The sequence below is a fragment of the Malus sylvestris genome, chromosome 10, assembly GCF_916048215.2.
Source record: "Malus sylvestris chromosome 10, drMalSylv7.2, whole genome shotgun sequence".
Taxonomy (NCBI): domain Eukaryota; kingdom Viridiplantae; phylum Streptophyta; class Magnoliopsida; order Rosales; family Rosaceae; genus Malus; species Malus sylvestris.
In genome coordinates, this window is record NC_062269.1 from 37134845 (window position 1) to 37161889 (window position 27045).

The 27045-nt window shown below is 38.9% G+C and overlaps 6 protein-coding genes and 1 non-coding gene across 10 annotated transcripts; 3 read left to right on the forward strand and 4 right to left on the reverse strand.

Moving 5' to 3' along the window:
- Positions 1–1984: 1984 nt before the first annotated feature.
- LOC126585569 (urease accessory protein G) lies at positions 1985–4933 on the forward strand. The gene is made up of 6 exons (XM_050250011.1): positions 1985–2361; positions 2851–2911; positions 3118–3319; positions 3592–3713; positions 3849–3953; positions 4552–4933. Exons 1-6 carry the CDS (start codon positions 2093–2095, stop codon positions 4633–4635), a joined length of 843 nt encoding a protein of 280 aa, XP_050105968.1. The 5' UTR covers positions 1985–2092; the 3' UTR covers positions 4636–4933.
- A 663-nt stretch (positions 4934–5596) lies between these two features.
- LOC126585573 (uncharacterized protein At4g18257-like) lies at positions 5597–7999 on the forward strand. Its single transcript, XM_050250015.1, has 3 exons — positions 5597–6071; positions 6430–6750; positions 7618–7999. Exons 1-3 carry the CDS (start codon positions 5788–5790, stop codon positions 7778–7780), a joined length of 768 nt encoding a protein of 255 aa, XP_050105972.1. The 5' UTR covers positions 5597–5787; the 3' UTR covers positions 7781–7999.
- Positions 8000–8297: 298 nt separating this feature from the next.
- Positions 8298–8370, reverse strand: TRNAR-ACG (transfer RNA arginine (anticodon ACG)). Its single transcript has one exon. It is a non-coding gene; the product is annotated as a tRNA-Arg (tRNA).
- Positions 8371–9509: 1139 nt separating this feature from the next.
- Positions 9510–11511, reverse strand: LOC126585565 (uncharacterized protein At2g34460, chloroplastic-like). Of its 2 annotated transcripts, none has more exons than XM_050250005.1 (5): positions 11206–11511; positions 10925–11137; positions 10688–10807; positions 9886–10158; positions 9510–9774 (listed from the first exon to the last, which is right to left on the reverse strand). In XM_050250005.1, exons 1-5 carry the CDS (start codon positions 11494–11496, stop codon positions 9610–9612), a joined length of 1062 nt encoding a protein of 353 aa, XP_050105962.1. In that variant the 5' UTR covers positions 11497–11511; the 3' UTR covers positions 9510–9609. The 2 variants fall into 2 exon arrangements, with proteins under 2 accessions (XP_050105962.1, XP_050105963.1); XM_050250006.1 differs by having other exon boundaries at positions 11234–11470.
- A 591-nt stretch (positions 11512–12102) lies between these two features.
- LOC126585556 (DNA replication licensing factor MCM3-like) lies at positions 12103–17297 on the reverse strand. Of its 2 annotated transcripts, XM_050249992.1 has the most exons (18): positions 17096–17297; positions 16920–17017; positions 16590–16798; positions 16178–16308; positions 15859–16097; positions 15523–15759; positions 15213–15367; positions 14918–15126; positions 14618–14780; positions 14335–14537; positions 14051–14110; positions 13876–13965; positions 13564–13712; positions 13393–13452; positions 13153–13221; positions 12897–13038; positions 12639–12735; positions 12103–12512 (listed from the first exon to the last, which is right to left on the reverse strand). In XM_050249992.1, the coding sequence occupies exons 1-17, from the start codon at positions 17159–17161 to the stop codon at positions 12676–12678; spliced, it is 2340 nt and encodes a 779-aa protein (XP_050105949.1). In that variant the 5' UTR covers positions 17162–17297; the 3' UTR covers positions 12103–12512; positions 12639–12675. The 2 variants fall into 2 exon arrangements, with proteins under 2 accessions (XP_050105949.1, XP_050105948.1); XM_050249991.1 differs by having other exon boundaries at positions 12103–12735.
- Positions 17298–18404: 1107 nt separating this feature from the next.
- Positions 18405–21229, reverse strand: LOC126585559 (3-oxoacyl-[acyl-carrier-protein] synthase I, chloroplastic-like). The gene is made up of 7 exons (XM_050249994.1): positions 20682–21229; positions 19794–20225; positions 19424–19597; positions 19224–19337; positions 19032–19133; positions 18845–18911; positions 18405–18746 (listed from the first exon to the last, which is right to left on the reverse strand). Exons 1-7 carry the CDS (start codon positions 21141–21143, stop codon positions 18679–18681), a joined length of 1419 nt encoding a protein of 472 aa, XP_050105951.1. The 5' UTR covers positions 21144–21229; the 3' UTR covers positions 18405–18678.
- An 874-nt stretch (positions 21230–22103) lies between these two features.
- On the forward strand, positions 22104–24852 carry LOC126585577 (high mobility group B protein 14-like). 2 transcript variants are annotated; one of them, XM_050250023.1, is made up of 6 exons: positions 22104–22360; positions 22965–23147; positions 23503–23560; positions 23666–23710; positions 24366–24446; positions 24557–24852. In XM_050250023.1, the coding sequence occupies exons 1-6, from the start codon at positions 22125–22127 to the stop codon at positions 24611–24613; spliced, it is 660 nt and encodes a 219-aa protein (XP_050105980.1). In that variant the 5' UTR covers positions 22104–22124; the 3' UTR covers positions 24614–24852. The 2 variants fall into 2 exon arrangements, with proteins under 2 accessions (XP_050105980.1, XP_050105979.1); XM_050250022.1 differs by having other exon boundaries at positions 22105–22360; positions 22953–23147.
- Positions 24853–27045: the final 2193 nt, after the last annotated feature.

A 27045-nucleotide genomic window follows, 5' to 3' on the forward strand; every position in this document is an offset into this window, starting at 1 on the left:
TGGGGATGGATGTCGGAGGTGCCCCACGATGAGTTTCTTTTTTTTTTAAACCCATTTTGTATGTGAGATAAAATAGAATTGTCAAAGTAAAAAAATTATAAGTTTCAATTAGAAAAAGGAATGAGAATTTTTATTTGGACCCAACTATCCTATCTCTACACCTAATTAAAAAAAATTCTCTACTAAACTTTCAAGTTTGTCCTTAAATAAATAAGAATAAGAAAATAAAAGAAAATAAATATTGGTGTTTTTATCTCTAGAGTAAACTGTCGGTTTACCCCCTGAACTTTCATCTCACTTTCGATTTCCCCCCTGAACTTTTCTATTGGAAAATTAAGGACTCAAACTAATTTTTTTAGCCAATTTGCCCCCTACCGTTAGTTTTTCATATATTCCATCCATATTTCCGTTAAGTGAGACCATGTGCACAACATGTGAAGGTAGTTAAGTCATTTCACTCTTAACAATGATTAAAAAACTGAAAATAAAAAAAAAAACAAAACTTTCCCTCTATTTTTTCCTGCTAATTCCTATCCTCGATTTTATTTTTCCCTCTCATTCCTATGCATGAGAAATGACATATAGTGTTATTGTCTACCATTTTTATTTTCTCTAACAAATTAATAATTTGACAAATGCTAATGGTGTTATTGTCTCCAAAGCAGTGCATTAATATAAGAAACCCTAGTCTTTTTTATGGACATGTTTCTTATATTAATGTACTGCTTTGAAGACAATAACACCATGAGTATTTGTCAAATTATTAATTTGTTAGAGAAAATAAAAAAGGTAGTATATGCTTCAAGAAAAAGATTAACTTAGCTACTTATGAAGACAATAACACCATATGTCATTTCTCATGCATAAGAATGAGAGGGAAAAATAAAATTGAGGATAGGAATTAGCGGGAAAAAATAGAGGGAAATTTTTTATTATTATTTATTTTCAGTTTTTAATCATTTTTAAGAGTGAAATGACTTAACTATCCTCACATGTTGTGCACATGGTCTCACTTAACGGAAATATGGATGAAATATATGAAAAACTAACGGTAGGGGGCAAATTGGCTAAAAAAATTAGTTTGAGTCCTTAATTTTCCAATAGAAAAGTTCAGGGGGGAAATCAAAAGTGAGGTGAAAGTTCAGGGGGTAAACCGACAGTTTACCCTTATCTCTATACCCAATAACTCAAAAAAATGTCATACATCTGCACTCCTCCATTATTTCCTGCGAAACACACCCAAATGACAACAAAATATGCTCCTAAGTTCATCAACAAGTAAGCTTGCTAGAAACCCGTGTTGCATGAAACCCTTAGCGGCCCTTATTTATAATTTCAGCGGAGAAAACTTCTTACTAATTAATTGGACATGAAACAAATTCCTGCAATATGAGACAAAAAGCTTCCATATCAGTGTCTATTTAGAAGAGATAGCAATAAGGGTTTCTAGCAAGCTGACTTGTTAGTTTTAATAATTTCTGCATGTAGCCAACTCTCAGATAATGGTTCAAACAAGCAAACATATAAGCCGAAAACCTATGCTGAAATTATAAGTGAGGGCTGATAAGGGTTTCTAGCAAGCTAACTCGTTGATGAACTCGAGAGAATATTTTGCTGTTATTTGGGTGGGTTTTGTTGGAAATAATGGAGAAGTGCATTGGTGTGCCAGTTTTGGAGTTATGGGGTGTAGAGATAAAAACACTAATGTGTATTTTATTTTCTTTTCTTATTCTTATTTATTTAAGGGTAAACTTGGAAGTTTGGTAAATAAAACTTGTTAGTTGGGTGTAGAGATAAGATAACTGGGAAAAAATAAAATTTTATGAGAGGAATTTTGATTTCAATAAAATTTAGAAAAATTAACGAAAAGTCCAAAAAAACTTTAATTTTAATGAAAAATGACAAATAAATAGTATCAAATAAGATAAAAATGTAATTTTTCGTTAGAAGTAATATTTACTTAAAAGTTAAAACTCCCATAAAATTCCCCAAACTGTGTGTACCCACCCAAACCAACCAGATTCCCCATCCTTTCTCCCTCCTCTCTTGACACACAGGGGCACAGTAGAACTTCTGCAGACTGTAGTGATCGATGGCTGACCACCACCATGATCATCATGACCATGACCATGACCATCATCACCACCATGATCATGATCATAGCCATGGGAGTTCAGCTGCAACGAATTCATGGGTGGGCGCAGATGGGAAGGTGTACCATAGCCACGATGGGTTGGCGCCACACTCACACGAACCCATATACTCTCCTGGCTACTTCAGCAGAAGAGCTCCACCTCTCCTCTCCAGGAATTTCAATGAAAGGGCTTTCACCATTGGCATTGGTGGACCTGTTGGTACTGGGTAAGTTGGGTAATTTTTGACATTTTTGAAAATATTTTCACATTCATCAATTGCATCGTTAGATTAAAAAGACTAGAAATGATGTAAAGATTGGCACTTTGTTTTTAGGGAAGTGAATTCCGCGCTCGCCCTTTCGCCTTTTGCATTTCGCTATGTTTTTCTAGCCATTGGATTGAATAAATTGAAGGAGAATCTAAATGATAGCACGAAAGGAGGATTGCAGGAGGTGAAAGGGGAAGCGCGGAAATCCCTCTTCGTTGGGGGAAGTGAAGAGTGACACAATTTAACTTTGGATAACTTCGTGATACAATCGAAATGATAGAAAATTGTTGCAGCATAACTATTTATAAATTTGTTTGATTTCTTCTGAATGATTTCGGATTTTTTGTGATTTGCCTGGTTTAGTTTTCGTAGTTTTGAATACCAATTTGCTAGCATAAGTCTTACTGGTTACTGAGAGTTGATGAAATGCTGCTTCACGACATACAGGAAAACTGCTTTGATGCTCGCTCTGTGTACACTTTTGCGTGACAAGTACAGTCTTGCTGCAGTAAGTAACTTTTCTTGCGACGAACAATTCAAAAGATTCAAGCTTTTGTCTTTATGATGTCCTAAATACTTCAAAAAACTGTTTAGCTTTCTACTAAATTGCGTTGAGCTTCACATAGTAACTGTTAAAGTCTACGAAGGACCTTTAACACCCGTGTTTCAAGTTGATTGAGGCAAGTCTAAAGATATTAAGCGTAACAATTGCAGGTGACAAATGATATATTCACAAAAGAGGATGGTGAGTTCTTGGTGAAGCATGGAGCACTTCCCGAAGAAAGAATACGTGCTGTGGAAACTGGGGGCTGCCCACATGCTGCAATTCGTGAAGACATCAGTATTAACCTTGGCCCTCTTGAGGAGCTTTCTAACTTGTACAAGACCGACATACTGCTTTGTGAATCAGGCGGAGGTATTTTCTAGAAACAGTTAAATGACTATTACAGATGATTGATACTCATGTTGGAATTGCACTTGATCTTGAATGAATTTATGGAGCCATCTGGAGTTTGGTATTGATTTGAGAAAATGTAGCTTGATCAATGGAAAATGTTCAAAATTTTAGTTCGGACGAAAATGCTCATTGTAAAGTTTGCATAAATGGAGGAATTTGTATGTCAATGATAACAAGTGGTTGAATTGAGCTTTTATTAACATTATCCAATCGAATTTGTGTGAATGCAGATAATTTAGCCGCGAACTTCAGCAGGGAACTGGCCGACTATATTATTTACATTATAGATGTCTCTGCTGGTGATAAAATTCCACGAAAAGGTGGCCCTGGAATCACTCAGGCTGACCTTCTGGTATATTCTTATTCGTTGCTGATTTTGAGGATACCATTTCTATCTAGTGTCTACCCATCAATCGTGTCATTCCAATTTCAGAAATGAAATCATCAGGGATCGATGTGTGAATGACTTGATAACATTTGATTGTAGGTGATAAACAAGACTGATCTTGCAGCAGCGGTTGGAGCTGATTTGGCAGTGATGGAGCGTGATGCACTTCGAATGCGAGATGGAGGGCCTTTTGCCTTTGCTCAGGTTGGTTGCTCGTATCATCACATGCGTTCACTACTGTTTTTGCATTGTAAACATGTTGTGAGCTTGGTATTTGGGATTCACATGTTAGGAAATGCACAACTGCACTAATTTGTTTTATTAACATAAAATTGGTCAACACAAAATAAAAAACCTGTATTTTCTCAATTTTGGAAGGACCATAATCTGTGATTACATATCCTCGACACTATTAACCCTGTCCCTGTTCCCCAATCATGTCAAGAATGTTTCGTTGTGCCAGGAAGGTGATTCTTGAATGATTTGTCATTAACATGCAGTGAGCTGATATTTTTGCTTCTCATATTTGGAGATGCACAACTGCACCAACATGTTTTGTTAACATAAAATTGGCTCAACATGAAATCAAAAAGCTGTATCTGCTTATTTTTGGAATGAACATAATCTATGATTACATATTCTCGTCACAAGCAAGACACTATTAACCATGTCTCCATTCCCCAATCATGTCAGGAATGTTTCGTTGTGCCAGGAAGGCGATTCTTGAATGATTTGTCGTTATAGGCACGATATTGAACTTTCATGTTCATGACTTACATGCCTGTGAACCCTATATATGCAGGTGAAGCACGGAAAAGGAGTAGAGGAAATCGTGAACCACATATTACAGGCTTGGGAAGTAGCAACGGGGAAGAAGCGCCACTGAATCCGTCTTCGATGAGGTTCTGTGTCTTTTTTTTGTATTTCCCTGCTACATCTAAACCTCGACGAACAAATGTCACTTGAATTTTCGGTCTCTTTTCATCGCACGTAGATGTTTGACCCTTCGTTGCCTTCATCTCTTCAGTCCAGTTATAAATGGAACAAGAAAGCTCCTTTGCTACCATGTCTCTCAGTTGAACTGTATGTCTTCAAGGCAGTCACTTTATTGAGCTGTTTTTGTCTCATAGGGGTGATTTTCGGACTAATCGGATAAATAAAACAAGGTTTCACATTCCTCTTAATTTTCGGCCGTTGGATCAATGAATTGAAGAAACTTAATGGCCAAAAACTAACACAGGTACTTGTAGGAGGCAAAAAAGCATATGCGAATAGTGCTATTTTTTTATTTAAAATAAATTGTAAGAAATTTCTGATAAGTAAAAAAAAAAAAAGGTTTTTTTAGCTAAAATGGTCTTTAAGATTTGCATAATTCCTTACTTTAATCTCTGAGATTGTCCATCATTAATCATTTTGGTCGTTTCATGAAAAATCTCCATTAAATAAGATTTAAATGATAAAAATACCCTCAATTTTTTGTCAATCATTTTGGACTATTGTTTGTTAAACTAATGGTATTTTTGTCATTTTAATCCTTATTTAACAAAATTTTCTCGGAATGACCAAAATGATTGATGGTAGACAATCTCAATGACTACTTCTATTGATTTCAAATCTCAGAGACCAAAGTGAGGAGTTATGCAAATCTTATGGATCATTTTGGTTAAAAAGCCAAAAAAAAGAAGAGGAAAACTAATGAAAAATGATTTGAAAACCTTGAGTTTTAATCAAAATGACAAAAAAGTGTTGTAGATGAATAGTATAAGGAGTGATTTTTTAGAGTAAAAATATCCATTACGAGTGTTTCTTTAAAACTCCAAAAACAAATTTGTGAGAAAGGAAAAGAAATAAGAACAAATAGGTCCTGAATGGGCCGGGCCACACCGTCGCGGTGGAGTCCATTACCAATTTACCACCGCCCTCCCGAGCGAAGAAACGAAATTCCGCGAAGCCAATCAAATCAAATTCAAACAGAGGAGGAAGAAAACAGAAATCTCCCGTTTACCACCAACAATTTCGATCCTGAAATTGCGGAAAAATGGCGGAGGAGGAGGAGGAGCCGAAGAAGAGAAGGGTGGTGGTGGAATCCCTCGGATGGCTGACGGAGTCCTCAATTATGCCGAAGAAGCACCGTGCCATCGGCGGCGTCGGAGCCTCCTCAATCATGGAGCTCAAGGCCCAACTCTATCAGTCCCAAGAAGAATACAAGAAGTCCAAAGAACTCGCCGGCTCAGACATCGAGTTCCATCGGGCCAAGAAGAGAATTACCGCACACGACGCCTTCTCCGCCAAGAACTCCGGCGTCGACGCCCGGGCTCACAAGTACGTCTTTTCTTTATTTTTCTTTCCCCAATTTGCTTCTGGGTTTAATTTCAATTTACTTAATTGTCAGTTGTTTTGTTGGATTGGTGTAATTTATGGGTTAGGTTTCCTTTTGGTAATTTAGGGTTCTTGGTGTTCTCTAATTACAAATTAAGAGTATTTTAGATGCCGTTTAGTGATATGATGAGATTTTTGAGCTCTCTGTTTTGGGAAGTTTGCGGATTTGTTTTTATTAAACACTTTGACTTGCCCATCTCATCATTGATCTAGGAAACATTTCAATTGATGTTCAATTATCTCTAGGATATAGTTTGGATTTCTGCTAAATTCAATTGTGTTTTTGTTGATTTAAATTCAGGGACAAGCTTGAGCTAAAAGCAGTGAAGGATGGATCGGCGAGCTATGCGGCGTTGGAGAAGAAGGCTGCATTGTACGATAAGCTAGCAAGGGGTGAGCTATCGGATGAAGAAGATAAAGAAAAGTATTGTGTGGATTTTTACGGCAAGAGAGTTGACCATGACAAACCGCAGCAGACACAGCACCATGATTCACCTGCTGTAATATCTCCAGAGAATCAAGATGGAGAGAGCAATGCTTCTACGCTGTTTAGCACGAAACCTTTGGGGCTTGGGCGAGCGGATGCGACAGTGGACAATGATATTCACAAGCGTTTTGTGAGGTAAAAGTTTCAAATTATTTCGGTATAAGTTATAAGTATACATGCTGTACAGACCGTTTAGTTAACTAATCACAATCAGATAATGATAAAGCGTTTATCTCGAGTGAACTTTTGTTAGTGTTATTCTTTCAGTGTTACCTTGGGAGCAGCCTCTCCATAAATGGGGTAAGGCTAGCCGACATTCACCTCTCCCAGACCCTGCGTAAAGCGGGAGCCTTGTGCACTGGGTACGACCTTTTTTATTCTTTCAGTGTTACCATATTCTATGCAAGTCTGGGTACTTAACATTTAGCCACAGTGATTTCGTGTTGCCGCTGTTACTCTTCTAAGCCTCTAAGGTGAAGTAGTTGAGCTGAGACTCATATTTGGGCTGGGGGTTGGTAGTAGAGCTATGGATGAGTTGCTTAAGCTTTTTGACCTATTCTTGATTTGCAATCCTGCTTTTAAATTTCCGTTTGCTCTATATAGGACTGCCGATCTATTCTGTTAATTTTCGACTAAGTCCTGTACAACGTCTTGAGTGCCGGACTATAGATAGGAAGATGCTCTTACGGGAAATGAGCTAAATAAAGCATAAAAAGAATAAATGACTAAACGAGTGTATTTTTAGAACTATGCTTTCGTGACAAAAACTAGTAATCTATTTCATCAATAAATGAAAAAAGGGTTTGGATTCGGGTTTTTCTTCTTCTCCTCTTTCTATATTATTTGTTTGGTTATAGTTTCTCCATTTACGCAGGATGTTTCTTATTACTTGATTCTAGTCTTTCGTCGTCCTGGCCCCAGATACTTATTGCTCGAGTGAAATCTCTATGCTCCTGGCAGCAGTCATCTCATGATTTCTGGTCTTGTGTTCCTTTTCTTCAGGGAAGTACACGAAGAAGCAAATCAAGCGAGAGAGAAGGCATCTGAGCTCAAACTGCGCAGGGAAGAGCAAGCAGCTGCTCGTCGTGAGAAGTTAAAACAGGCTTATATACGGAAACAGTTAGAGAGACTTAAAGCAGCATCAAGTAATAAGGAACAGACATGATAAACAGCAGGAGGCAATGACCGCAATAGCCATCACGAATCCTGCTGTTCGCTTCAGGGTTCATTTTTGAAGTAAAGAAACAAGTTCAGCCGATTGACGCTAACCAAGTGGCTCCGTTTGCAGTTTCTTCATGTTTGTATTGTCCATGGAGGCACAGAACAATAGCATTTGACATGTATTCCTTGCTTGAGCAATCAAAAAAGTGTATTTATTAGTCTTTTTCCGACGTTTCGTATGTTTGTGAAAATTATTGGTTGGAGTCGAACATTTAATATGATCGTGTAAGAAATTGCAAAATTACAAAAAACAGAAGTTAATAGTAAAATGTCAGAAGCGGGATTCGAACCCACACCCTCTTTCGAAAACCAGAACTTGAGTCTGGCGATCGAACCCAAAATGTCAGAAGTGAATTTAGAACACTTGGCCATCCTGACTGATTGTTACGACATTCCAAACTTAGCTATAAGGCAGTGCATTCAAAATAACAATTAAACGAAAGGAAAAAGAAAAGAAAGATCGACTCTGCTGGGGATCGAACCCAGAATCTCTGGTTTCGTAGACCAGCGCCTTATCCATTGGGCCACAGAGTCGTTTGTTGGTGCTTGGGGTTTGTTTTCATACTTACGCTTGTACATCATAAAAGCCCAATGTCAAGTATCTTCCAAGGTGGACTTGAAAGATTCGACTCTCCAGCCTCTGGGACAGCATTGTGAGCGAATCATGAATTTTAACGAGAATATAATTGTGGCGGTATCCTGAACTTATCACTCACTGCTATGACACTACTACGTAATTTATTTCTCTGGCTCCTCTCACTCATGTGGGTCTCAATTTTGAAAGGCCCAAGTTCTAATGGGCTTCAATTCTGAAAGGCCCAACTTGGAGAGCAATCCAACGACCTCAAAATATTGAACAATACGTGGACAGCACATGGAGCACAAAGCTCAAACTCTCACATGTATGCCACTAAAATTAATGCAAATATTCCAAGCAATTGTCTGGAAAGAGATTATATTCCCCTAATCTTGCATTTTTAAACACAGCCCACACCACTCCCAAATCATTTTGCTTGCTATTAAAGCAACATAATCCGACACGTGTCGGGCTCCCATTCGCTCAATTCCTTAATCCCCTCCCTATAAAACCCACTTAAGCTTCTTCATTTTCCTCAAACCAAAAACATTAGCACACTTTCTTCTACTTGTGACTTGAGAAGTAGTGTTCAGATTCAGAAGAAGAAGAAAAAAAAATATGGAGGTTTGCAAATTGGCCATGGTTTTCACCATCTGCACGATTGTTCTTGTGAGCTTCTCGTCGTTCGGAGCTGCTGAAGATGTTGGTGTTCCTGCACCTGCACCGATGGAGAGCGCGGCGGCCCCTCTAGGTGCTCCTGCTGCTGCACTAGGGGCCATGGCTTCTTTGCTGGCTTTCTTCTTTTAAACTTGTTCATTTATATTCCCCATCTTATTCTTTTCTTGCTTATTTTCTTTTGGAAGTGATGTTCAATATCTTTATTAATAGCTAAATTTGATTTCATGTTGAAAATGTTGTATGCGTAGTTGCGCAGTCTGCAAGACAAATATCTTCGCCATTTCTCATGTTTTGAGAATAACCATAGTTTTTATCCATGCTCTTCGAAGTGAACGCCACATCCTCTGGTGGCGATAATCATAAACGGAGGACGTGGTCACAAGCAAGGTTGATGGAACAGGAAAGGCAAGAACCATGGTGGTCAGTTTCAAGAATTATTTATAATTTAGTGAAAATTGGAATAGTGCTATTACTCTTGACAACATAGTAATCTGATACGAAATTCAGTGAGTGAAGGATCACCGTTGCTTGATGGAACCGAAAAGATCCTCATACGTACGCTTGGGTGCATCAGGCCGCGAAACTATCTCCACAACCTTGTAGGACGCTTCAGGATTCGCTAATGCCTCTACAGCTACTTCTGCTACCAGATCTCTAGAGATGCTGCCTTCCGAAAGTGTGTCCTATCAAGAGAGATAAAGAGAACAACAATTAGGTTAAAGCAACTCAGGTTTTTGCGCTTAACACGATTAAATGGGGAAAAATTTCACAAAGTGTGACGCGAATTGTGTTACCTCTGGCTCCATTACAAGGTTTCCGGTTGGAGGGTCGTTTTTCAACCCACCGGGCCTTATAATCGTGTAGTTTATACCAGACTTCCTGATATAGTTCTCTGCCTGAAGCTTTGCTATTAAGGTGAGTCCAAAAACATTAAGAAATATGTAAGCCGGGTTGAGAATCTGCCCCATTGCTGCTCCATTGACCAAGATGGAACTCACAAGAATAAACCGGTTCACACCAAGTTTACGGCATGCTTCAACGAGATTCACTGTGCCAAAATTATCAACCTGCACTGAAATCAACCTTTTTTAGACACAAAAGCATGTTCGAATTACGAATGTCCCTTCCATTACAACCTACACTAAAAGTATCCTTTTCTAGACAGCAAAACCTGCACTAAAAGTATGATTTCGTTTCCTAATCAATGACCGGATAAGGGATGTTTCTCCTTCCGTTGATAGCCAGAGGCTAAGCTCCAGGATTTTAAACCATCAGTCATTTGCTAGAGTAAAGCTTAAACAAGAAGCAACCTAAAGATCGAACTTAATCAAACACCAGTCGAAAATCAACAATATAGAAGTAGAAGTGGCGTTAATATTTCAGAGAAACGGACTATTAATCAACATTCAACACCAATACCTTCTACAACTTAATCACCTTCACAGCTTGCAGGTGTAGGGTTCTATACAAAAGGCCTCGATGCAATTTTTTGTTTTCCAGGTTTCCCATGTGGGACTTTTACAAATTTTTCAAGAAGTTGCTCCACTAAGTAATGAACAAAGATGTTAATTGCACAGACAAAAGAATCAAATTGACCTTCCATGGAGCAAACACATCCCATCCAAAGCTAAATCCAGTGGCACAAATCACAGCATCTGAATCATCGCTTATCGCTTCTGCTAACTTAGCAGAACCATCTGTCACATCTGCCTTCACCTGCAAACAAACACAAGAGATTGTTTCATCGAAAACCCAACAAATTAAACATTCCCCAAAACAAAACAAAACAAACCCAATTGAGTAACCAGCACTTGAAATTCCGAAGAAACTCACAATTTGAAGAGCTGCGTTGTCTGAGGGAAGGCTAGCTTTCGCTTTCTCCAAGTTCCGAACTCCGGCTTTAACTGAGAAACCCTTGGCCAGCAGCTGCTCAACAATCCGTTTACCTGTATTTCCAGTGGCACCAGCCACAAATACTTTCTTCTTCCCAATCACATTGGTTTCAGTTGTCTCTGTAACTTCCTCGGTAATTTCACCCCCTTCCATCTAAATAGAGATTAACATGTTAATAGTTAAAAACTAATATTAACGGCATTTGAGAGAGAGAAAGAGACCTGGGTGGACTTCAGGATGGGGAAGGACCTGGCGTTGGAGGAAGAGAAGGAAATCAGAGAGAAGGGTTCGGCGGTGGTTGTTGCGGTGGTGGTGGTGTGGGAAAGAGGAGGGAGTAGGTGGTGAGTGCAGAGACGTAGAGGAGGGTTTCTGAGAATGAGAGGCAGAGGAGCTGCCATTTGCTTTATCTTGCTCCCTTTCTTGTCCTCCAAGTCCAACCAACACAGTCCCTCTCCTGTCTTGACTTCCCATTTGCTGTTGTGGGACTGTGGGGTCGGGTGCTTCCACATCATTGTTTTTCTACGAATCCGGATCCTCGCCGGATCCTCTTTGTGAGGATTCCGAGAATTCATCAATTATGTCTGTTCATCGTACATTGTGTGGTTAGAAATTATTTTAAATATTTTTATTTAAAATTAAATACAAACAGTACTTAATAAAAACTGACTGCACGATATACAATGAACGAATATGTTTCCAAATCCCCAGGATCTTTACCAAAAGGATCCGGAGAGGATCCTGTTGGTTTTTCTACGGCCCTTTCCTATCTTGTTGGGGTTTTTCTTTTGGAGGGGTTTTTCTTTTCTTTCCTAACTACAATGGTAATAATCATGTTTTCATCACTAAATTAATATATAAAAAATTATGAGACGAGAAAGGGAATTCAAATTTGGATGAGATGCTTCGATTGATGTTCATTATATTGTTGAACAATTAGAGAGCAACTTATATAGTACAATATAATGCCTTGTGCTATTATACAACGCCATATGTACAAAGTTTACAAAGATCATTAGTATGGAGAACCATGTCAGCTAATACACCCGTGTCATGTAAATTCTTCTCCAGATTTGTAGTGTCTTTCTATGCTCCTTGCACCAATGCAGTCAGCGTATACATGCAATATAAATTTTCCAATCTTTTCCATAATTTTTATAAAAAATGTCATACAAATGACGTAATCAGTATCTCTACCCAAGCTTCTCCCACGCGATAGCCAAGTTTTTCTTTTTGTTTGAGTTTGGTAAGGCATGAATGGGTTACTAAGGACGTGTTTTTTTTCCTGGGCCCTGAGAGGCTAAGCCCATGTTTTCAGTTTCAGTGGTACGATCCGACGTGAGCTTTTAACCACAGTTCTTAAAAATAGACTACGCAAATAACACACATGACATTAATGAAAATCTGCTTCTTAATTCCAGGTCTAAGAACCACAGACAAGAAGACACACGAGGCCAACACCGGAAGTAAATTCAGTATTCACCTCCATCGATACGTGACGGGTCCGATCTGTTGCCAAATTCTGCTCTCCCTGAAATTCAAGACTTGGCTATAATCGTATAAAACTGTCCTGTTTTTTGAAGAACTAAAGCTGGCTAAGTAGCTTGGATGTGAAGCAAATCCGTCTCCGCTGTGAAGCTATAGCAACATACATTACCTTGCATTACAAGTTGCCGGCGATCCTTTACAAACTCTCATGATATTATGAACACTGTTCCACCATCTACCATCACTATGTTTCTCCTTCGGAGTTCCTGAAGATTATCAAGTTCGCTGTTATTATTTACCCTTTTCATGCGCAAAGATACTAGCTCGAAAATTTATGAAGGAAGCAACTAAAAAGTCGATGATTCTAGCACAGATGATTGGTAGATGCTCGTACAGTATGTCTTCCGTGAATTTAACGAAAATTTACCTCTAATACGAAGGTTATCTCTGTCCTTGAGTAAGGAACACTTGCTCCGTCGTTGACAGCATTCTCTAAGGCCTCAACGGATATGCTTTCCGCGCGCTTTACTGTCCGTACTTGATTTAAAACATCAGTAAGTGCTTTTAACCTGTAGGTGCAGAAGGAAAAAAGAAATTGAATTGGCATTAGAAACAAATGGCTCAGATGTGAATTTAACAAAATAGAAAACAGGAGCACATTGGGTTGGTGATCTATGCAGAACCTTTCGGAAGAGTTATTAGTAGCAGCAGATTCAGTGCGAGGGTCAACATCCATGGGTTCAGTTGTTGAACTAGCACATGAAAAACACAGGAAGAAGTTAAATGAATGTTTTGAATTTGACCGCACTACCAATACTATAAGTAAGGGAAAAGTGAAGGACTCATAGATTTTATGGGGTCTAGTTATCGACGGAGATTACATCAATTAGTACATGTAGGCAATTTCTGAAAAGTGAACTTACTCTTGATTATTAGTAGTACCATTGCCAGACCCATCATGTTGACCCGCGGAATGGTCAGCTCTGCGAAAATGAACACTATGATAAGAGAAAAGTGAAGGAAGAACTTTACAGTTTTTACAACATTGATAACATCAATTTATGTATACAGGCAATTTCTGGAAATACACTTACCCTTCCTGACCTGCGGAATGGTTAGGTCTGCCATTCCTCTCCAATTCTCGCTCTCTTTCTTGCTCCCGCTCCTCCATGTCAGTCAATTCTTTGTGATATATTGCAAAATTTAAAACTTTAAGAGCAGCGTCAACATCAGACTTTGAAACCTGTGAAGGCAGATTTATCATTACTTTGAGGTTGATGAACGTTGTGATTGACAGAACACTTAAGCTGATGAAGCAACCATAGTTTTGATTTCCGCAATAAATGAAAGAGCAGAATGAACTAGTCCCGTCAGATCTCTATTAATCATTACAGTTAACAAGGTACCTTTCTGCTCAACTTTAATTTTGCATGAGCAGTTGAGAGACGAATGATGGTTTCTAAAGTTCTGGCTGTAATTGGAAGTGTTCCTCCAGTCTGAATAGCAAAAATAATATCAGATGATAATCAGAAAGTCATTGCATTGACCATGCCTAAATATACAATGATGACAAATGATGACCTTTGCATTTGAACTGGCATTTCTGAGTTCTGCATATGCTGTTGCAATTTGTTCAGAGGCCTGTTGGAAAAAAAAACAGTTATTAGCTGTCAAACAGCCTCATAATGCAACGATGAGGTTAAGAAGACAAGTTCATAAAACTAACTGAAAAGGCTCTCCACAAGAAAGAGATTATATGGCAGATTGCAAAATAGGATTCGAAGGATAAGCAACCCAAATGACGTGACCAAGGGAAAACGCACATATTCATTGAGTAAATAAATGAACAAATAAAGCACCAGTACCTCATCAGTCAGATCAGGCTCAATCCTATTCTTTGCATAATGAATATACTTTTTAAGAAACTTGATTGTGAGCGTATCACGCTTCCGACCCCTATCGGTTTTTTTCCCATGTAGCATTCGGTTATACTTAACAAATACAGATGAGTCGTTATTAGTTTCATCTTCTCTTCCAAATGCCGAGCTCCCATCAAGCATTGCCTCACCTACACTTATAAGTTAATCAAACTTATTTTGTACTTCTCCAAGATAGTAAAACATAAACAGAAGATTACTGCTTTAGTACCTCCAGTTGCAGAACGATACCGATGCATGCGCAACACATGCTCTGAGACATGACGGTCAATGTCAGGATCCATTTGATCCAATACGATAAACAGTAAATCAAAACGAGAAAGCAGAGAGTCTGGAAGTCCAATATTCTTTGTTGGTGTCAACGAGCGATCATACTGCATAATTCATGCAAAACCAGCGTTACAAAAAATAATATTAATTAAACTAATTAAATAAATAAAACACGACAGTAAGAACAACAAACTGCGAATATGTAATTAAATGGTCGATGACCATTAGCTGTGTCACTTACAGAACCATATATGGGATTTGCAGCAGCCACCGCACTGCACCGTGCATTGAGGGATGCATGGATACCAGCTTTGGCAATAGTTACAGTCTGCTGCTCCATAACTTCATGTATGGCAACACGATCTTGATCATTCATTTTGTCAAATTCATCAATACAGACAACACCACGATCAGCAAGAACCATCGCACCAGCTTCTAGCCTTCTCTCCCCTGATAACAGACAGATTAGTATCTTCCTGGTAATAACATCATATAATGCTAAAGTTGAACTGCATGAGATAGGAATACGTTATTACCTGTCTCTTGATCCGAAGTAACAGCAGCTGTCAAGCCAACACCAGAAGAACCCCGGCCTGTAGTTGATATTGCCAAGGGAGCAATGTTCATAATTGCTCTTAGAAGTTGAGATTTTGCAACAGACGGATCACCAACCATCATCATGTTAATGTCACTAAAAGAAAAGAAAAAGACATTGTATGGCCAAGATTCTTTTTATGCTAGAGGACCACTTAGGCAGGGCCTTAGAGAACAATAAGGGCCAGATAGGTAAGCACAATTAGGACAGCAAAATATCCATCAAACAGAAAATGTTGAATCATAACTTACCCTCGTAAGTGAGTACCATTCTTTAAGTTCTTTTCCATTCCACCAAGCATTAGTAATATTACTGCTTTCTTTATCCATGAATGTCCATAAATAGAGGGTGCAATTGAATTCCCAAGCAGGTCAAACGTATCACTTCTTTCTGCTATCTTTTTTATGTTCTTTATGTCATCAGGACTGTAAATTGGTGCATTTGCTTCTTTGTTGAGCAGCGAAACATTGTTCGCTATGAGAACAGTCCTACACAACAAGGCCATTATGTCTAAGTATGAAACTAGAACAGATTATTGACAAGATAAACAAGGTAATAATTTATGCAGTTCTCATGGTTGAAGCTACCTGAATACTCCATTTACGCTTCCCTTGCTTTTACCAGGAAGAGCTTTGTATATCCCTACAATCGCAACACGGTCTCCTGGTTTGCATGAATCAACAAGGTCATCCTCAACTATGACATCCACTGTCCGCGGAAGCTGACCAGGAGCAGAGTTCTCAGGAACTTCTTGCATGGATAAAGTTTGATGGTCTTTGTATTTGCACAGTCCGTACTCAGTCACCAACAAGTTACCATTTTCATCCTGTGGCAATATATTTTCGTAAAAAATCCCTTCCCTGACAATATAAAAAGATACAATTAAAGTAAAAAACTTGAGATTACCCTTGTAGGATAAACTGATCCTGTAGGCAAACCCATGTTGGATGTAATGTCTCGGTATTCTCGAGAGGTGAAGTTTCCAGTAGTAGGGCAGAAGTGAACACTCTTAACAACTTTTGGCCTCACAAGTGAACCTACAAATGAGTCAGTTACCGGGTTAGACTCATCCACGACTAACATTTTCAACAAAAGCAAACATTGATGCAGCTCATTAGCTGAATTGAAAACTAAGCAAAGGAAGAATCTTAGGGTTTAAGATTTTCTAGTCCAAATCAACAAACTAACCTCGAATTTCATAAAATCTTTCCTTTTTTTTTATAACATTTTTCTCAAATTTTAATCAAGAATGATCATTTCCGAGACGTGAATCGAGCATGAAATGAAAGCAGAAGAAGGCAGGGGAGGAAGAATGTACATTTGGTGACAATGCCTTGGACGCAGACCATGGAACCAATGTACTCGGAGAGCAGATCTCTCGGTGTGACACGGCGCGAGACAAAAGCGCCTTCAAACCCCACCAGAAGTTGTTCTCCTTGCTTCAGGTACCTCGGGTCGATCCTGTTGGCGATTTCAGTGGCCGCGTCGTTGAAGGATTGCATATAATCACTTGGATTTCTCAGAATCCTGCAAATTGAAAATCGAAGTCGAAACTAAACTAGGATTCTTCCGAAATTAATTTGGGGATAGTAGAAATTGAGCAAAGCTAGGGAAGTGAGTGTTTGGTTGCTGAGAAAAGTGGATGAACCTGGAACCAATGTCACCGTAGGAGTGGAGATCGGAGATGTCGACAATGAGGCGGCGGCGGTTGTGGTTGAGGACGGCCTTGATTTCGTCCATGTATATCTGCGCAACACTTTAGCTAGTTAGAGAGAGAAAGCGAGAGAGTTAAAGTGAGAGAGAGAGAGAGAGAGGAGGCCATACGCCATCTTCCAAGAAAGCAAGGAGATCTCGCCGGTGAACTGCCCTAACTTCTTCGCTGACGTCCATTTTGTATTCTGCAAGAAGAGAAGAGAAGGTCGGAGACGACGGCGACTGAGAGTTCGAGAGAGTGAGCAACTGCTCAGTGCTATCGCATCCCCTTTGTTCTGTCTAGGGTTGGCGGGAAAATGGGGGACCTTTCTCCTTCCTTCGGCGCCAATATCATCCTATCCTATGCGACGCTGTCGTTTCCTTTTTCTTTTGAAATATTTTTTATTTATAATATACATGAAATATTTTTTATTTATAATATACATGAAATATAAAGTTTAATTAAAAGTAATAGCACTTTAATCAAAAGTTGAAAAGTAACGGATGTTTAATTTAGAAAAATCTAAAATAAGGCATCTAATTCTAATTAATTGTAAAAAATATTTTGTCAACTCTTAATAATTAATTATTGGAATAAGGACTCATTTTAAATAAAAATAAAAATGTGAAAACTCTTAGTTCACGTTTCTACTATAAGTAGTTGTTAAAAAATTCAAATTTATTTTCAGTTGCATAAAATTAGGCATTCTAGTCTACATCTCAATTTTAATTATAAACGAACTCTTGTTTTTTTATAATCTATATAAAATGTTGAGTTGGAAATTGGAAAAACTATATTTCATCGAATTAATCTTGAACCGCAGTAGATATAATTGAATCCTTAAATTGAAGAAGGGATGAGATTCCATAAAAATAGCAAAAAATTAATTAATACTATTGAGTGCATTTTTTTTACATAGAAAATGGATTTAAAAGAATTTATAAAATACTTAAATTAAGAATATACCTGGAATATAAAGTTTAATTAAAGTAAAAGCACTTTAATCACAAATTGAAAAGTAACAGATGTTTAATTTAGAAAAATCTAAAATGAGGCACCTAATTATAATTAACTGTTTATTTATTTAGCCTAACTAGAATTACCGAGGAATGAAAAAGATTTTTCATAGGTCTCGAGTTCTTAGAAGTGCATGATAAATGTTGTAAAGAAAATTGATAATGAAGTAGACTCGTCTACTTAAGGCCCGTTTCAAACTGTTTTTGAAATAACTGAAAACGATTTTAGTAAACAAGAAATTCTGTTACGAGAAGAGGATTCAAATTTTGAATTTGGATATATAGAAGAGAGCGAAGGGTGAAACTTGGCTACGTCAAGGTATGCGTTTCCTCTACCTCTCTAGATTAGTCACGCTTTATAAGAGGATCTTCAACCGTCACAACATGCAAAATTGGTGATCCATACTCAAGAGTTCAAAGAATATACCAAAACAACCTTTCCATTTAATACAACAATTTCATACTAACCACCTAATAATTTAAAAGAAGAACAAAACATTGGTTCTCCTACTAGTTTCCTCACAGAACTCGGTATCGAGCGACGACTAGCGTCCATAAAATAGAGAACAACCTTTCTGAATTATTACAAAGCTACAGATGGCCTCAAATGTAAAAGGATGAAGCTTGCCTCCGAAATAAATTAAGATCTCCTCTAAGCATCGTTGGTATACTACAAAACTTGAACACAAGTCGGATGATCAGGGCTTGAACGGAGAGAAGGCGACGACAGAGTTGTGTCCGCCAAATCCAAATGAATTCGATATGGCTGGAAAAACATACGAAAGCTTAGTAAGTCTACTTGAACGGTGTTTGAGCAGTTGAAAATGAAATAGCACTGGGAGTTTCAAGGTTTGGTCTTCTTACCAACATTCACTTCATGCTGCTGCTTTACATTGGGAACAGTGTCAAACTCCACTGAAGGCTCTGGGTTCTGTTTCACAAAGGACATGCCACACATCGGAAACCATTTACTTAGTGTTTCAAATAAGAGAAATCAAACTAACACTATGCTGTAGAAACCGCGTCCAAAATCATAGAAACAATAACATACAAATTGGTTTATGGAAGGATGCAGCCATCCAGTTGTTATGGCTTTGATGACGGCAATAGCTTCCAAACCCCCCGAAGCACCAAGACAGTGTCCGATCATAGACTGAAACAAAGTAAAGGCAAGAAATACGTAGTCAGGAAAGAAACATCATATGAATTATAAAGAGACAGAGGATTGGAGAAGAGAGATTGCCTTAGTTGCATTGATCTTGATATCTTTAGTGTTCGTGAACACCTTCTTTATAGCATTTATCTCGGCGAGGTCACCAGCAAGGGTAGAAGTTGCATGCGCATTGATGTAGTTAACCTGATGAAGTGAGGGAGTAGTGCACTAAATGATGCTGAGGAACAATCACAAGAACATAAGATAAGTTTACCGAAAAGAGAGAGTACCTCCTCGGGTGATACACCAGCATCTTCGAGGCATTTCTGTATGCATGTAGATACACCAAGCCCATCAGCTCTAGGATCAGTCATATGATAAGCATCACAGTTAATACCACCTCCCAAGTACTCGGCAATAATTGTAGCACCTCGTTTTGTTGCATGTTCCAAGCTCTCCATTACCTGTCAAATCAAAACTCTTCACATGTCATGATTAAAATCTAAGACAAAAACAGGGGTCAACTTCAGTGTATACACTCGACACTTCAGTCATCGTGAATTCATGATAGCTGAGATAGAATTTTGTAGGGGTCCGTCTACTAATATTAGATTATATGATCATTTTTTTGTTTCAAAATAAAAATCTATTCAGGCTTACCAATACTCCAGCACCTTCGCCAATAACAAAGCCATCTCTATCTCTGTCCCATGGCCTGGAAGCCGTTTTTGGATCATCATTTCTCTGAGACAAGGCCCTGCATGCAATAAACCCTCCCACCCCAACAGGAATTATGGCAGCTTCAGTTCCGCCAGCAATCATCAAATCAGCTTCACCCCGACGAATGTGATTTGCAGCAGAATAGAAACAATAATTTGAAGTAGCACAAGCAGTCGAAATGGAATAATTCGGTCCCATAAAACCCAGATCGATAGCAAGCAACGCAGACCCCATGTTGGTAATAGCGTAAGGAATGAAAAAGGGGGTAATTTTCCTGTGACCTTTCTCTATCAGTGCATGAACACCGTCCGAAAAGACAGTAAGACCACCCATTCCCGATCCAACAAGCACCCCAGCCCGTGATTTATCAAGCTGAAAGTGAAGCAAAACGAACCATTTTAGAGACTCATCTCACTGTTCAAAAAAACAAAAACAAAAAGCCAACAAACGTTTTTCAACTGGATGATAATCGAATAGATGCACACAAATATTCTCCATACACATCAACAACTCCATGCATGTCGTACAATTAGCACTGAATTTACACCAAGATCCATAGTTTTTTAACAGAACCCATTACTCTTAACACACAAAATTAAGCTAATCAATCTCATAAACAACCAAATAATCCAAATTAGCACGTTCTACCGGAAACCTATCACTTTAATGAGCATAATTAAATAATAAAACAAATAAATCAAAGAGAGCAATGACCTACCAATCTCCGAAGAACCAAATCGGCAAATTAGCACATATTGCAAAACCCCCCATTAAGCTAATGAACATACAGAAACAAATGAATACATGCAAATGAAATAAAGCAATGACCTTTGATCGGTTATCGGCGCCAAGACCAGCATCCTCGAGAGCTTTCTTCCCAGCAACAAGGGAGTACCGAAGGCAATCGTCAAGCCGTCGATCGTTCTTCCCATCAATGTAGCCCTCCGATGAGAAACCGCGGATCTGGCCCCCGAACCGGGTCGAAAACTTAGACGCATCAAACCGGTCGAGCGGCCCGACGCCGCTCTCCCCGGCGAGGAGCTTGTCGTAGAAAGTATTGACGTCGTTGCCGAAGACGGAGACGAGGCCCATTCCGGTAATGACGACTCGCTTCTTCGGGTCCGTCTCACGTTTAGGGGCGGACACGGCAGGGGCGGAAGAGGCGGAGATGAATGAGATTCGCCCGGAGGATGTGGCGGTTTTGGTAGTGACACTAGGGAAATGGGGGGTCCGTTTCCGAATCGGGTCTAGTGGAGCAGGCCGGAGAGTGGAGGATTGGAGGGACTGCATGGCGATGAGAGAGAAAGTGAGTGATACGAGAGAGAGAGAGAGAGAGTGGGGGGCGACGCCAACGATGTGAGTGAGAAGGGCGGAAGAATATGGTATTTATTTGGAGGATACCACTTGTTTTTAATCACTTGTTTTTAATTGTGACGGGACCCAATTTGGAGGATAAATTTTTAAGGAGGCAGATTTGGTACTTTATTCAACAACTCTGTTTGCTTAGTCTTGTTTTTAATCACATAAAGTACCAAATTTGCTTAGTCTTTTAATTGTGACGGACCCAATTGAAATGAAGGCGAAAACATACAGAGTTTTTAAATAAAAGACTAAGCAAATTTGGTACTTTATGCGATTATTTTAGAATTTTTTTTAATGGATTATTCTTTTTGTTTTGTTTTTCATAACAAGGATATCCTGTTAAAATTAAGCCAATCCTATTCCTAAACTTGATTATTTCTTTTAATATTACATCTTTTTACATATGGTTAAGAAGTAATTGGCTTGTTTTGTTCGTTGGGCCAACCAATTTTTTTTTTCTAAAACAAATTAAATTATGGTTTTACCTATAAAATCAAAGACAAAAGAACAAAACTACTACATTTTCTTGCTAGTGAATAAACAATTACTAATTAATATTCTATTTGCTAATTGCCGTGGCGTCACAGTTTCCTTTCTCTATTTTTTCAAATTTTTGGTCACAATTTTCTTCACATCCCATTTATCATGGAAAATGGGTCTCCCTGAAAATTACACCGCCCAATGGTTGTCTCCTAATTCTGAGAGGTATTCAATCTAACCCGGAACGCGAGACAGCACGTCACATGTTAATTAAAAGAAAGATTTTTATCTTTCAAATTATATAATGATATGTGACATACAATTTCGTTTACCGGTCACATTTTTCATGTCCCTAACTCCCATGCTGGTGTTGTTGCAAAACATTAAACAAAACTGATAAATATATTTAAGGTGGAAAATGGGCTCGGCATGGTCACCTTGGGCTTGATCAAGCAACCGCACAGCCCAACTCCGTCGCATCACCCACAGTACTCGCCAAAACGGCGGCGTCATCGCAGAGTGCACGCCACTGTCTTATCATCAATATTCACTGTGCCCACCTCCCACTCACCCCACCGACGCCGTAAGGCCCGAAGCGAAGAAACACGGCAAAGAAAACTAACAACTCTCAGCAGTCTCTCTCGTTTTCTTCCTCCGCCAACTGGGTAATTTCCCCTACCTTCTCTACCTTTTTTTCCTCACCACATGTTCAATGCTGTCTGAATTTTTGCTGGGTTTTTTTTTGAAGAATACCCAAGAAATGATAATAAAAAAATTTGGAAAAGAAAGCAAAGAATCGTAATTTCTGTTATTTTGTTTGATGGGTTGTGTTGTTATGTGTTAGATAATGTGGAGAACACACTTGTTCTTGCCCAAGAAGTTAGGTTAAGCTCAGTTGGGTGGTGGGGTTTTTCATTAGCTTAAATTTGAGATATTGGAAACTGATAGTCTTGTTTCTTTTAGACTAGGATGTTCTGTAGAGTTGTACCCTTTCGAATCGAAAGCAATGCTTACTGTACGCTTACTCTCTGCCGTGTTGCTGATGAATTGGGTTGATAGAAAAGGAAAGTGGAAACAAATGTCTAGGAGGGGGAAGAAATATGTGAAATATTATGTGGTTATGGATTTATGTTGCTTTGAGTTCATAGTAATGGTTTAGTTCTTGTGTGAGTGACAACGTGGCGGCTGAATGTGTTGTTTTGTTCTTTTATCTTTTGCCCGCTTTAATAAACTGATGGTAATCGAAAGAAATTCTAGAAATTCTTTTAGGGAAATGGTGTTGAAGGTCCAACAAAGTGAGGGGAAAAGGAGGTCAGCAAGGTTAAGCAGCATAAACTCGGAGGGAAAGAGAATCGTTTCAGTAAAGAAGACTAAAACCAAGCAGAAGAAGAAAAGTGCAAGACTTGATTCCAAGATACCGAAGAAACCGCCAACTGCTTTCTTCTATTTCTTGTATGTTTCTCCTTCCATTCCTGTTTAGCTTTTCATTTATGTTAGTAGACAGGTTTCACTTTCTAAATTTAATTGCATATATGTGCTGTAATTGATTAAATTTCCAACAGGCTCGATGATTTTGTTGTTTGATTGTCTTCGTCCTATAAGAACACATCATCTTTTTGCTTGGCTGAAGTCGAGTTCATCATCATTCGTTGTGCTTATGGTTCTGGCTTTTAGTATTCATATCATGGCTAGTTGAGAGAATCTTCTGCTTCTTTATCTTTCGTTATTAGAGGGGGCAATTTCCAAATTTAAGGCCATTGGGTGTTTGAGGTTTTACTGTCCTAAACTGGATTTTCGTGTGTTTAAGGGAGGATTATCGTAAGGATTTTCAAGAGCAAAATCCAGGTGTCAAGCAAATGCGTGAAGTAAGTTTATGATGCGGTAATTCGTTTAACTTCTTGCATGTTTTTCATTTGTTACTCATCCCATCAGTTCTATTGTATATGAACATACACCACTTTCATATTCAGATTGGAAAGGCGGGTGGAGAGAAGTGGAATACAATGGCATATGAGGTTTGTGGTCTCTGTATACTTTAGTTGACTTCTTATGTTTTCGTTAGATTTTTGCTTCACTTTCTCTAAAGTTCTGTATTGAAGACCCAATGAAATATGACTTTTTTCAACTGTGGGTTCTATTTAACTTTATGTTCTGACTAGTTTTGGTTAAAATATAAGGAAAACTAATGAAAAAGGCTTGACAACTTTGAGTTTTAACGATAAGGACAACATAAATGGTAAAGTGAATAGTACCAAGATTGACTTTTTAGCGTAAAAATGTGGTTTTTCGTTAAAATGAACAGTACCGGAAGCTTTTCATTAAAGTTCCCTAAAATATATGACCCGTTCACCAGTGTAGACTTGTTTGATGTGCTTATAGTTGTCTTTTTTCACTTAAGCTATTTATAACAGTGGATCTCATTTCGCTTGAATTCCTGCCAGCTTACGTAATACTGGCTGAATCATGCAAATGGTTCTTTCTTAATAACTGTCTGTGGTTCTCACCATTTGGACTATCTTACTTGTTGCTCATCCAGTGGCATGAAGCATCAAGCAATATTTTAACTTTTTTGACTGTTTACAAGTGTTCCTAACAATGGTGATTTGGCCAAAAATAGCTCATAGAATTTGTTTCTTTGTTCTATTTCCTTTCATTTTTTTCTTATATTAGGAAAAGGTTCAATATTATGATATAGCCACGGAGAAACGAGCTGAGTTTGAGAAGGCCATGGCAGAATATGCACAAAGAAAGGTAAACTTGCTTTACATGATCTTTGTGGTTAATAAGCCGAACCTTATCTTGCAAGCGATGCTGAGTGGTGATCAATTGCAATTTACTAAGTAGATTTCTAACATTTGCAGGATAGTGGGGAGGATGAAGAAACCGAGGATGATGAAGAGGAAGATTGGTCTGACTAAGAAATCATGTTTTCGTATGGTGGATGTAGTTGTATACAATTCATAGGTCCTGGTCGTGTGTCTTTGTAAAACCGCCCATGCCTGTATCATTCTTGTCTATATCTGTTCACAATTCGATTTTAGTAGCGAGAATTCAGATTTTAACAGTTGGGTTTGTACTTTATTTAATGGAAGATGACAAGTCTAAACCTTATTAACTGTCCCCAGGAATTTGTATCGAATAACTCATTTTCGACTCATGTTCTTGATTCATAACAACTCCGCCTATGTCTTACATGGCCGGTCCCAAGCCCGGATAAAGGAGGAGGGGGAGGGCGTCAGGTAGTCGACAGCCGGCACTCCATGATCACGTCGAATCCTTATGAAAATGAATCCAGAACAAAATCGCGCTAAAGCTAGGGCGTCACCCGTAAGTGGCGCGCTGTGTGGCCCGAGCACAGTGATAAGTGAGCAAGGGTCGCTGTATCTCCATCGGCACCCGGATGCAGTGTTAAATGAGCAAGGGGGCCATAGAAACTTCTTTTCGAACGACTCCACTCAAAGTTGTTTGGGAGCATATGCTCCTATCAACTTTACCCGGGACACACAAAAGAAGTACTTTGATCCTATTAGACGGGGGAGGGTGAAGAAGCTAGGACAGAAGGGTAGAGTTCAAGAGAGCAAAATGCGTTTAGGAACGTGGAATATAGGAACCTTAACGGGAAAATCTATGGAAGTAGTGGAAGTTATGGTGAGGAGAAGGATAAATATTATGTGCCTACAAGAAACTAAGTGGGTTGGTAGTAAGGCAAAGGATCTAGAAAACTCAGGGTTTAAACTTTGGTATTCGGGCACAAATAGAACGAGAAACGGTGTTGGCATCATCGTGGACAAGACCTTGGTACAAGATGTTGTAGATGTCAAGAGGGTAGGAGATAGAATCATGGCAATCAAGATTGTAATAGGACAAGAACTTATCAATGTGATTAGTGCGTACGCACCTCAAGTAGGGTTGGATACGAGTTCGAAGGAGAAATTTTGGGAAGATCTTGGAGACTTGGTGCAAGGAATTGCTCAGACGGAGAAGTTATTTATAGGAGGAGATTTAAATGGACACGTGGGCAGGGAGACAGGCAACTATGGAGGTTTTCATGGTGGCCATGGTTTTGGGGAGAGAAACGAGGATGGGGAAGCTATCTTGGATTTTGCAATGGCATATGATCTCTTCTTAGCCAACACCTTCTTTAAGAAGAGAGAAGAACATGTGATCACCTACAAGAGTGGGTCGTCAAAAACACAAATAGATTTTCTTCTAATGAGGAAAGGGGATCGTATAACTTGTAAGGATTGCAAAGTTATACCAGGAGAGAGCGTGGCTAATCAACATCGCTTGTTGGTGATGGATGTACACATCAAAAGAGTAAGACAAAAGAACAAGACTTGGAAGTGCCCAAGAACTAGATGGTGGAATCTAAAAGAAGAAAAACAAGCCATTTTCAAAGAGAAGGTAATCACCCAATGTGTGTGGGATAGAGAGGGGGAAGCTAGCCAAATGTGGGATTCCATGGCTAGTTGTATCCGAAAAGTAGCAAAAGAGGTATTAGGAGAGTCCAAGGGCTTTGCCCCACACCAAAAGGAATCTTGGTGGTGGAATGAGGAGGTACAAACAAAGGTGAAGGCTAAGAAGGAATGTTGTAAAGCCTTATACAAGGAGAGGACCGATGAAAATGGTGAAAGGTATAGAAAAGCGAAGCAAGAGGCGAAGAAAGCTGTCAGAGAAGCTAAGTTAGCGACTTACGACGATATGTATAAACGACTAGATACCAAAGAAGGAGAGTTGGATATCTATAAACTAGCTAGAGCAAGGGAAAAGAAGACAAGGGACCTAAACCAAGTGAGGTGCATCAAGGATGAGGATGGAAAGGTTCTTGCTACAGAGAACGCGGTTAAAGACAGATGGAGAGGTTATTTTCATAATCTTTTCAATGAAGGACATGAAAGGAGTGCTTCTTTAGGGGAGTTGAGTAACTCAGAAGAGTGTAGAAACTACTCCTTTTATCGTCGAATCCGGAAGGAAGAAGTGGTTGTAGCTTTGAAGAAGATGAAGCATAGAAAAGCAATGGGCCCAGACGATATACCAATCGAAGTGTGGAAAGTTTTGGGAGAGACAGGTATAACATGGCTCACTGACCTTTTCAATAGGATTTTGAAAACGAAGAAGATGCCAAATGAGTGGCGAACGAGCACTTTGGTGCCTATCTACAAGAATAAGGGCGACGTACAAAATTGCATGAACTATAGGGGTATTAAGCTAATGAGTCATACAATGAAGCTCTGGGAGAGAGTCATTGAGCATAGATTGAGGCAAGAGACACGGGTTTCGGACAACCAATTCGGGTTCATGCCAGGGCGCTCAACCATGGAGGCAATCTATCTCTTACGAAGATTGATAG